Source organism: Vombatus ursinus, unplaced genomic scaffold (assembly GCF_900497805.2).
Source record: "Vombatus ursinus unplaced genomic scaffold, bare-nosed wombat genome assembly UNPS02014798.1, whole genome shotgun sequence".
In the NCBI taxonomy this organism is placed as follows: Eukaryota; Metazoa; Chordata; class Mammalia; order Diprotodontia; family Vombatidae; genus Vombatus; species Vombatus ursinus.
The window spans coordinates 41,938,860-41,950,954 of NW_020954576.1; the positions used below are offsets into that span (position 1 = coordinate 41,938,860).

A 12,095-nucleotide genomic window follows, 5' to 3' on the forward strand; every position below is an offset into this window, starting at 1 on the left:
CCCCTCTATAGGGATGTTATGACAATAAAATGAGATAATGATACTAGAATATTTTGAAAAAGTCCCTAGGCAACTAGGTTGTATAGTTATTAGAATGCTAGATTTAAAGTCAGGAAGACCTAAATTCAAATTCTGCTTCAGACATGATTCTCAGCCTCAGTTTCTTCATTTTTAAAATGAAGGTAACAATAGCACTGTCTCCCATGGCTGTTGTGAGAATTAAATGATACTACATGTAAAGCACTTTGCAAACCTTGAGTTTTGTATATAAATATATAAATGTTAGCTATTATTAGTAAGAATGAAGGAGCTATGGTATTGTAGAAAAGTAGGAACCATATTATAGAGATCTTTAAGTACCAGGCTGAGATTTTATTTTTGAACTAATTGCTCAATCCTTCTCTGTCTCCACCATTACCACCACCATCATCTGCCACAACTCAGATTCAATAAGTCAATAAACAAGCATTTACTTGTTAAACTCTTACTTTGTTCCAGGCACTGTACTAGGTGCTGTGGATAAAAAAGAATAGCAGTTTGATTGGTATGGCACTGAATAAGCAAATTAATTTAGGTAGAATTGTCATTTTTATAATATTAGCTCATTCTACCCATGAGCAACTCACATCCAAAGAAAGAACTTTGGAGTCTGAATGCAAGTGGAAGCATACTATTTGCTCCCCTTTTCCTTTGTTGTTTTGTTTTATTGCTTCATTCTTGTGGTTCCTCCCATTAGTTCTAATTATTCTTTACATCATGATAAATGGGAAACTATGATTAATATGAATGTATAAGTAGATTGCATGCTGTCTTGGGGGGGAGAGGAGTGGGAGGGGGAGAAAATTTAAAACTCAAAATCTTACAGAAGTGAATATTGAAAACTAAAAATAAATAAATCAATTATAAAAAATTCAAAAACAGTCCCTGCCCTCAAGGAGCTTACCTTCTAACAGGGGAGACAACGTGTAAATAAATTGGTACAAGTTACATTCAGAGTAAATATAAAGTAACCTTAAAGTAGCTGGGGTAGGAGTGGGAGGGAGACCAGGAAAGGCTTCCTGCAAAAGGTAAAGTTTGAACTGAGTCTTGAAGGAATCCAGGGAAACTAAGAGGTAGATATGAGGAGGTTGAGCATTCCAAGAATGGGAGCTAGTCAGTACAAAAGCATGAAGATAGGTGAAGTGTCATGTGTTAGAAACAAGTTGTCGAGTAGAGCTAGATTCTCAACTATGTGAAAAGCAGCAACGTATAAAAAGGCTAGACAGGTAGGAAGAAGCCAGGTTGTAAGGAGTTAGATATACCAGAAAAGAAGACTTGATATTTGATGCTGGAGGCAAAATGAGAGTCACTAGAGTTTACTGAGCTGGGGAGTGACATGGTTAGATCTAGGGCTTTAGGAAAACCCCTTTAGCAGTTGCGGGGAGTTTGGATGGGAGTGAGAAGAGACTTTGAGGCAGGGAGAATAAGCTCAACTTAGCTCACTTCCTACATAGCATTGGTTCCACCAAGTTCAGTGAGTCCTTTTCTCAGTTACCACTGGACTGGAGTCCTAAAAGTCGATCCTTCCTCCTTGGGGCATCAGTGCTGCAATGGCACTGGAACCCAGACTCTGAAATGCTGGGAAAGCAGAGCTCTCTCCTGAACTCACAAGGTCAGAGGTTTCAATCTCCTCGGACAGAGGCTGTTAAGTGGCAGCATCACCAAATAAAAGCCATGTCTCCCTTTCACAAAGTCCTACCATTGTTCTCTGTCCTCTTTACTATTCTTCTGGCCCATTACATCACTATCATGCTCAGAAATCAGTTTTTTCAACTCACATAATGATCATAGTTGATGCTTATATCACACTTTTAGGTTTGCAACATCCTTTACATGTATTATTTCATTTGATCCTCATAGTTTTGTGAGGAGGCAAATACAAATATAATCAGTTACATTTTACAGATGAGCAATTTGAGGTTGTAAAAGGTTTGGTTGACTTGACACACAGTCTAGTAAGTACCTAAGGTGGGAATTGAACTAGCTCTTCAAGACCTAAATCCCAAATCATTTCTACTACATTATGCTATCTCTTGGACATGAGATACTTAAGCCACCTCCTTTTATCTTCTATGTAAAGGGTTTTAATGTTGAAAGACATATAATGGCAATAATGGGTAAGTGATTTAACTTCTGCCTCAGTTTCTTCGACTGTAAAATGGGAATAATAACAGCACCTACCTCAGAGGGTCATTATCAGGATCAAATAAGATAACATTTGTAAAGCACTTAGCACAGTGTCGGATACGTAGAAGTCACTCAATAAGTACTTATTTACATATATGCACATGTGTACACACACACACACACACACACACACACACACACACGATCAAATCACATTGATTCACCCACAGTTTGGGTTGTAATTTGTTGAGCCCTCCCTTTCCAGGTTTTCATTCATTTGGCCATGCCATGTAATGAGAAGAGCCCCATACTAGGGACCTGGATTCTACTCTGATTCTAGTTTTGTCTTTAATTTCTCATGAGGCTTTGGGCAGGTTGCTTCACCTTTGAGTCTCAAATCCTTTCTTTGTAAAACGGGGAAAGGAAAGTGGGGCTGCCTCTTTAAATTTTTTCTAATGCCTTATGTATTGATGTCAAAGTAATTTCCCAAAATTTCAAACTCTAAGGACCCTTCTGTCTCTGACATATTTGGATTCTACAGAAATCCATTTAGAATATTAAAATACTATGTTTTAATGTACTTTGTCTCGCATTATGAGCAACATAGAGGTATAAATCAGTGGATCAATAAAGTGACCATGCAGGGTGTGCTGGGATCTCCTTTGTTCCTGGGTGAGCGGTCACAGAACATTAATGAGCAGGACACAAAGACGGCTTCAGAGATGGGCTTGGCCTGTGAATCCCTACTCCAATCAGGGAAGTTGTTGTCCTCCAATGATGCATGTGACTTATGAGCAATTGGGGACCAATCTTTTATAACTTCTTCTTTGGCAGTTTTTTCAAGCTGTATGTGTCATAAATAAATTTCCCATTTGTGAGCATCATCTCAAATTTGTTAAGAACCTGACAGTCCCCTCAATAGATGCCACACATTCTTATATATTTCTATGCTAGATAATTTATACCCCAAATGCTGCTTTGACAGCAAGTGAGATAGTATAATTTTCAATTTGGTTTGAAAAAAAGAATTAAACCCAAGTTATGGCAACATGGGGGGCTCTGCTGACCCTACCGATTAATCATAATTATCTAACCGTGAAATGCATTTATGGAATGAATGATGCTCTCTTCCTCATCACTGTCAAAGTACTAGATAAGGAAAACTTCCTCTGAGCAAATGCAATTAGTTATTCACTGCCTCCCCTCTTTCTATTTTTCTTAAAGGAAACATTTTCATGCCTTTGAATGGTACCATTCTTTGCTTTTCTGCTCTGTGTGGTATTGCTGCTGAAAAGACCACTGTGTCTTATCTGCCCTTATTAGAATGGAAGCCCCTTAAGAGCAGGGACCCTCTTTGTATCCCCAGCACCCAGTACCATGCTTTGCACATAGTAAGTGCCTACTAAGTCCTTTTGTCATTCATTCACTGAAAAATCATGTGTAAATCAATGTTTGCTATCTTATGTCACAAATGCACTCAGGAAAGGGATGCTGGATCAAATGCCTTTGTAAAGCAAACAACATTTTCCAGTGAGAGAAGTCATCTCCTTAATTTATTTTGGTTTAATACCAGGAAGCAGTTTATTATGACTGAAAGAATATTGGTTCTAGAGTCAATGGACCTGGGTTCGAATTCTGCCTTTGATGGCTACTACTTTTGTGACTTTTGGCAAGTCACTTAACTTCCTTGGTCCTCAATTTTTTTATCTGTAAAATGAGGAGATTAGACCCAGTGGCCTGTGAGATCCCTTCCAGTCCTCAATCTCTGATCTTATGAAATTTTATAACCAAAATGATAATACCTAGCTGGCATTTATATAGCACTTTAAGATTGAAAAGCACTTTACAAATATTATCACAACAGCTCTGGGAGCTAAGTGATATTATCACCATTTTACAGATGAGGAAATTAAGGCAGACAGAGGCTGTCAGTCAGTTAGCATTTATTAAGCACATATGATGTGCAAAGCACCCTGCTAAGTGCTGGAGATATCAAGATAAGCAAAAGAATCAGAAGTCTCTCAAGATGCACAGAAGATAAGTTGTATGTAGTCTCAGAGGAATGAAGGAAAATGAAAGAGGCTTCCTGTAGAAGTTGGGACTTCAGCTGAGCCTTAAATTAGGAAGCTTTTGGGGAGCTAGGTAGCACAGTGGATAGAGTGCCAGCCCTAGAGTCAGGAGGACCCAAGTTCAAACCCAGACTCAGATACTTACTAGCTGTGTGACCCTAGGCAAGTCACTTAACCTCAGTTGCCTCAAAGAAAATTTTAAAAGGAAGCCAGGGAAGCTAGAAAGTGACATCCAGCATCACATACCTAGGAAGAGTCTGAGGCTTCATTTGAATCCATTCTTTCTGCTGATAGGTTCAGTACTCTATCAACTGAATCACCTATCTGCCTTTCTTTACTGGTTTTCATTTACATTTGGTAGAGTTAAAATGTGTGGGAACTAAAGTCAGGTTCATTTCATATCATACTTATGCCTCCTCTAATTCATATGACATAAAGCAGTTTTAGTTGAGCATTCAAATGGGATTCATTTGCTGTCCTACATAGGCTCCATTTTCGCAACCATCTTTATGCAATGACTTTTGTATTTTCTTCTGCTACCCAGCTTTTCCATCCCAAACCTGACCACTTTTTTCAAACTCATTTTTCTCTCCTTCCCTTTCCACCTGTTGGGGAGTAAGGAACCAGGCACAGCTTGTGGCCAGACTGGTTTTGTGGATCTGTTAGAAAGCAAGATTATGGATTAGGTGGGTTCTCAAGGACCCTCTCAGGCCCTAGAAGTTTCTAATTCTGCTTGTTAAGAGAGACATTTATTTATCAGGGAGCATCAATTTTTTGATAAAAAAGAATACAAAGGGGAAGCCAAAAAAGGAGGTGTGAATGAGTTTATTCACTATCTGCAAATGAATTAGCTTAGAGCAGGAATCGTCAGAATTTGATCTGGGAAACTCTGGGGGTTTCTTTGACCAACTCAGGAGGTCCAGGAGGTCAAAATTATCTTCATCAATACCAAGACATCTTAATTTCTTTTTTTTTTTATCTTTTAGGCAATTGGGGTTAAGTGGCTTGCCCAGGGTCACACAGCTAGCAAGTGGCAAGTGTTTGGTCTGAGGCTGGATTTGAACTCAGGTCCTCCTGACTTCAGGGCCAGTGCTCTATCCACTGTGCCACCTAGCTGCCCAAGACATCTTAATTTCTAATATGGTAAATATCGAATACTCAAACCCATATAAGCAAAAGCTCTTTGGAGTTCTTAATGATTTTTAAGCATTAAAGGAATCCTGAGACCAAAACAAGTTGGAGAACTACTGGCTTAGTTACTTGGTTAGAGCAGAATATTGCAGAGACCAAGGTCAGAGGTCTGTGGATCAAGTAGGTTCCTGGATAAACAATGTATTATTTCTTTGCAGACATCATCCCTCAGTGAGGGCAGCCATCTCACAAGTGTTTGGCCTCTATCACAAAGAAAACTAGGCAAGAGAGTATAGATATCTTAACATATCTTGTTCCTCTTCTGAAGGGTCGAGGGGTGCATTAGTACCTTGAAATAACTAGAAACCCATATTCTAATGACAGTGGGTCAGTAACACCATCTTCATGGGTGAAAAAGGACATAGTATTTTAGGAACAAGTATGAAACTAGGCTCCTTGAGTTGGAAGTATCTGTTCCATTTTCTTTAGTTAAGATGTTGGAAGACCTTGAATAAGGAGATGCCTGGGAAATCTGAATAACTATAAATACATTCAAATATAAAAATCCCAATTTATAGGAAAACTTCGAGATCTGTGCAAGTACTTAAAAGTACAATTACCTCCTTGGCCTCAATCAAGAAAACAGCTGTCCTTGTAATCGTGTTCAATTATTGGGTACCTCATTCCAGCCTTGAGGTTTGGCTGATCTGGAAAGGAGAGAGAGGCTGTTGATGTGCCTAGAATACATTGCTGTATACCATTTGTAGTTTCTTTCTCGTTTTCTGGTCATGTGCCCTGTGACTCCCTGGGGGTTCAAATTTGTGTTTTTCCACCCTGGAAATTTGGAAGCAAAATAAATATGCTTTCAAAGCTATTTTTAATCCTCAGCTGTACAATAGAGTACTGTTTGGGGTTGAACAGGACCTTTTCCATCAATCACCCTACCTCTCTCTCTTGCATCTCCAGTCTTTCTCCACTGGCTTCTTCTTGGCCTGCAAAGGTGCTCAGCCCTTGCCTTTCCATGCACAATCTTCTTTGGGTCTAGCAACTCCCTTTAGCTCCCATTGTGTTTGCCACAATCAGGAAGGAAGGGAAATTGATCAAGGAGCAGGCAGCAGCTATTACCGGGCATCAGGTTCTTGTCTTCTGTGAGGCTGGTAGGCAGCCTAGAAAGGCAGGTCTAACTCAGGCTTCTGAGTCAATCCCTCTAACCTATTCCAGATTTCTTGAAAAAGTAATTTGTAGTAGCTGACCAAACTTCCTCTTCATCCTCTCATTGTTTGTGATTTGGCTTCCATTTGTATTGCTTTACAGAAATTGTTCATTTTGAATGACATGGATCATCAGGTCTCATGACCTTTTCTCCTTGGAATGGAGGCTATGTCGCATCTGCCTTGATGTCTTTTTTGATTTTATCGATGTCTGCTTCCTTATGGAAACTCTTCTGCTTTGACTACTGTGATGGAACACTATGTGTGCTTTCCTCAATCCACTGCCTAAGATTCTGTCCTCAGCTTGATTTTCTCCTCTCTTTCCGTGTTCTCTTTCTACAGTCTAATCTACTCTCATGAGTTCAACCATCTCTGCTATCTAAATGACTCTCAAATCTGTTTCTAGATGTGAACTTTCTCAAAGTTCTAGTCTCAGATTTCCATCTTGATGTTTCACCAGCATCCCTAATTCCAAGTAACTCCTATGTCCAATTTGATTTTTTTTTTAAATTGTCAACCACATGTACAAAGTATTTATAGCAGCTCTTTCGGTGGCAGCAAAGAATTGGAAATCAAGGGGATGGCTATCAATTGGAGAATGGCTGAATAAGTTGTGGTATATGAATCTAATGGAATATTATTGTGCTATAAGAAATGAGCAGGTGGATTTCAGAAAAAAAAAACTGGAAATATTTACATGAACTGATGCTGAGTGAAGTGAGAAGACCTAGGAGAACATTATATACAATAATAGCAACATTGTGCAATGACTGACTTTGATAGACTTAACTCTTCTCAACAATACATTGGTCTAAGATAATTCCAAAAGACTCATGATGGAAAATGCTATCCACATCTAGAGAAAGAAGTATTGAGTGTGAATGCAGATTGAAGCATACTATTTTCCCTTTTTCGTGTTTGTTTTTGTTTTTTAATTTTTGTGGTTTTTCCCTTTTGTTCTGATTCTTCTTTCACAACATGACTAATATGGAAATATGTTAAATATGATTGTCCATGCATAGCCTATAGTGGATTGCTTACTGTTTTGGGGAAGGGGTTCCATTTCTGGGAGCCAAGATGGAGGAGTAAGAAGTAAGTCACTTTCATCGTCCCTTATTAACCTCTGAAAGCCCAGAAAATATCGCCCCAGGAAAAACCCTGGAACAGTTGAACCAGCAGAAAGACAGGGTGCAGCAGTCTATTAGCCCAGGAAGCTTGAGAGATTAGCTGGAAAGGTCCCTCTTGCCCTGGGGAAGGGGGAGCGGTGCAGAACAGGAGGTGTTCCAGCAAGCTAGAGGAAGGCTTCATCTCAGCATGCCAGGGGGAGATCCTGAATCCCAGGTAGTGGAGTAGGCAAGCACCAACACCAGGACCCCTGAGTGCCCCATTACGGGCAGGGGAACCAGTGGAAACCGACTGGGAAAATCACCACGGGCAAAGTTTCCCAGTGCCTTATCAAAATTCTGGGAAGTGCAGCTTCAAGGGGAAAAGCCCCAGGTGAGAAATATCCCACAGCAGTGAAACATCCATCTGAAAGGAGCCAAAGAAAGCAAAATGCCCTGAGAGTTCCAGTGTTGCTTATTCCAGCCCAATACCAGGTAAGCTGCCAGAACCCTACAGCCTCCAACTGCCAGCATTGGAGGCCCCAGTACACAAAGCCAGTGACCAAGCCCTGGGCTCCCAACACAAGACACTTGGGTCAGTGCCCCATGATCTCCAGCAGGAGAGCTCAATCTGTTTAAAGACGAGGAAATAAGCAAACACCCGGAGCAAAAAGAAACATACTATAGATTCTTATTATGGGAGCAATGAAAAATCAAGGCAGAAATTCTGAAGAGGACACCATTGTCAACAAACCCACATCTGGAACCTCAAAAGGGAATACGAACTGGTCTGAAGCCCAAAAAGCCTTCTTGGAAGAGCTCAAGAAGGATTTTAAAAGCCAAATAAGAGAGGTAGAAGAAAAATTGGAAAAAGAAATGAGAGGTGTGCAAGAGAGAGTCAATAGCCTGGAAAAGGAAGGACAAAAATTAACTGAAGAAAACAACTCCTTAAAAAGAAGAATTGGCCAAACAGAAGAAGAGAAACAAAAACTCACTGAAGAGAAGAATTTCTTAAAAAATAAAATGGGCCAAATGGAAAAGGAGGTACAAAATCTAATAGAAGAAAACAACTTGTTAAAAATTAGAATTGGGCAAATGGAAGCTAATGAGTCTGAGAGAGTGAGAATCAGTCGAACAGAAACAGAAGAAAGAAAAAAATAGATGAGAATGGAAGGGGAAGGGAAAAGAGGGAGGGAGAAAAAAATATGGAACACAAAATCTTATAAACGTGAATGTTGAAAACTATCTTTACATGTAATTGGAAAAAATAAAATACTATTAATTGGGAAAAGAAATTGTCAAGCACCGACCATGTGACATTCCCTTCGCTAGGCACTGAGAATATAAAGATGAAACAAGATGCTGTTTCCAAGACCACAATTTAGTAGGGAGAGTTGGGAGAATTATAGATGAGTACATAGATAACTACCATATAAGTTACAACATGGTAAGTATGCAGAAACAGTGTTATTTAATGGATAGAGAGCTGGTCTCAAAGTCAGGAAAACCTAAATTTGAGTTCTTCCTCTGACAAATACTATGTGACCTTGGAAAAGTCACTTACCTTTTCAGTGCCCTAGGCAGCTTTCTAAGACTGTAAGTTGCAGAACAGGGACCAGGTGGCAAATGGAGTTTCTTCTCTTGATTACTTGTACCAATAAAGTCACAGGTCTAGTCACTCAGCACCTTGCACCATCTGTGCTATCCCTCTTTCTTGCCTGTTCAGTTGTTCCAGTCATGTCTGACTCTTTGTAACCCCATTTGGGGTTTTCTTGGCAGATATTGGAGGGGTTTGCCATTTCATCCTCCAGCTAATTTTACAGATGAGGAAACTGAGGCAAACAGGGTTATGCGATTTGCCCTCCTCTTCTTTTCTCTACTTCTTCATTTCTCTGGGCCCCTTCAAGTCTCAGTTCAAACCCTACCTTCTGTAAGAGACCCTTTCCAGTCTCTCCTAGAGGCTAGAACCATCCTCTGTGAACATACTTCCCATTTACCTTTCGATTACCCTCATCAATAGAGTTTGAATTTTTAAAAAAATGAATGTGAAAAGCTTTCTTTACATGTTAACTGGGGAAAAACAAAATATTATTTATAAAAATAATGATATTACAGATAATCCAAGATAAATGATAATCCTGAAATCATTTGTTTGACTTTTTTTTTCATCTTCCTAAATCACTCCTCAATTTAATTAATGGTAAAATGTATTATGGATCATTGGACCGTAGTATTCAGAAATCAAAATTACCTTAGAGATTATTTGATTCATTCAGTGCATCCTACCCTCCCATCCACCCCAGCTTTCCATTGTATAGATGATGACACGGAGGCCTAGAGAAGTATATCAAATGTCATTGGAGTCACACAGATAATCTCTAATGTATCTTCCCGCTCTCAAGTGTTATTATCTTTATGCGATATAGTGCAACTGATAGCTGACATTTGAGCTGGAAAGAGTTGTGTTCAAGTCTTACCTCTAACATTATACTGACTCTGTGGCCCTTAGCAAGTCATTTAACTTCATAAAAGAGGCAACCTGGGTTGAGTGACTTGCCCAGAGACACACAGCTAGTAAGCGTCTGAGGCTGGATTTGAACTCAGGTTCTCCTGACTCCAGGGCTGATGATCTATCTGCTGAGCCACCTAGTTGCCCCTGGAAATTCTTTAAGACTATAAATTGCAGCATAGTTGCTGACTTGTACTGATACAGGTATGAGAGATCCAATACCGATAAAATCACAGGTCCAGGGGAAAAAAAGATTAAAAAGGGGTTATTTTTCCTCAGATTAGTATTACATTTTTTTTTGTATTCTTGGAGCATACACAAATGGATGGTGAGTGGAAGGCAGAAGAAGGATGCTGCGTGTCAGCAGGTACAGTTCTGCATGGCTAGGATGCAGGCACCTGTCAAGAAATCAATAAGCCCACTGGCACTCAAGCCGGGCCCACCGCACAATCACAAGCAGCAAGAAGGACCTAGCTGTCAAATAAGGAAGCAGTTACTACTAACAAGTCACGTTCATATAGCATTCTAAGACTTACAAAGTGCTTTTCTCACAATAATCAGATGAATTCAACAGTACACATATTATTGTTACCATTCTACAGATTAGACTCTAACATTATGGTTGTCTCTGACACTGCTATTTTGTAGAGAGAAACTTTGTTCAGTTTCACAGATCAAATTTACATGCAGGACAAAATGAATCGGGAAATTCCCCACTTTCAGCATTCATCTTGGCCACTGACTGGTTGTGTGAGTGTGGGCAGCTTGACCTATTGGGGCCTCAGAACTAGGTGGTCACAAGATCCCTTCAGACTCTACCATTCCTTTAGAAGGTTCACTTAAAATGTCAGAGCTGGAAGGGACCTCAGAAATCATATCCACTAATTGCTTCCTAATGACCTGTTGTATGAACTTATATGTCTTCCTCAGGATCTAAGCATTTGGAAATGGCCTCATGGAAGTATGGCCCATCCATGTATTCCTAGGGTAGGAGGATGATCAATAATAACATGTCTGTCTATGATTAAGGGACAACTTGGTGGTGTAGTGGATAGAGTACCAGGTCTGGAATCAGCAAGACTCATCTTCATGAGTTCAAATCTAACCTCAGACACTTACTAGCTATGTGACCCTGGGCAAGTCACTTCACCCTGTTTGCCTCAGTTTCCTCTGTAAAATGAGCTGGAGAAGGAAATGGCAAACCACTCCAGTATCTTTGCTAAGAAAACCCCAAAAGGTTACAAAGAGTCAGACATGACTGAAACGACTTATCAACAAAGATCTTTGGTTAACAGGAAGTAACGAGGAATCTGGCCCTGATTGGCCAAATTATTAGGAGTGGGAGCCACTGATCTGAAACGGCCTCAGTCAAGGTTGAGTGGATTCTTCTCTGTGTGAGGCAATGTGATGTTATGAATAGAGAGTGGACAGTGTGGTTCTGAGGGTCCTCCTTCTGTCTCTACTCAGAAGGTAGCTAGTGTTTGGATGATATAAGGAAACTATCTTGGGATGAAAATGCTTCTATTGGTTGTAGGTTTTTTTTTCTCAAAATAGCCTTTTTTCTTTTTAGGAAAAGGAGATGTGTTTGGAGATGTGTTCTGGAAGGAAGCCACACTTGCCCAGTCCTGTGCCAATGTCAGGGCCTTAACCTACTGCGACCTGCACGTGATTAAGCGGGATGCCCTGCAGAAAGTGCTAGAATTCTACACAGCCTTCTCTCACTCCTTCTCGAGAAACCTCATCCTCACATACAATCTGAGGAAAAGGGTAAGTGAATTCTTCCAAGAGTTGTTGGTGCAGTGTTGGGTCACTGTCTTGACTGGAAAATAGTCAGTTGAAAGCCAGAGATAAGGACTTTGGCTGAGATCTCTTTGTTGTCTGATTCCCAAGGCCCATGCTGAAGAGT

At 40.1% G+C, this 12,095-nt stretch overlaps 1 protein-coding gene across 1 annotated transcript in view; it reads left to right on the forward strand.

Annotated features, from left to right (window-relative positions):
• KCNH1 (potassium voltage-gated channel subfamily H member 1) overlaps positions 1-12,095 on the forward strand; it is a 499,689-nt gene that overhangs the window by 327,847 nt on the left and 159,747 nt on the right. Inside the window, exon 10 of the mRNA XM_027871485.1 lies at positions 11,760-11,956. Coding sequence (XP_027727286.1) covers positions 11,760-11,956 — 197 coding nt within the window. The remainder of the gene's footprint in view (positions 1-11,759; positions 11,957-12,095) is intronic.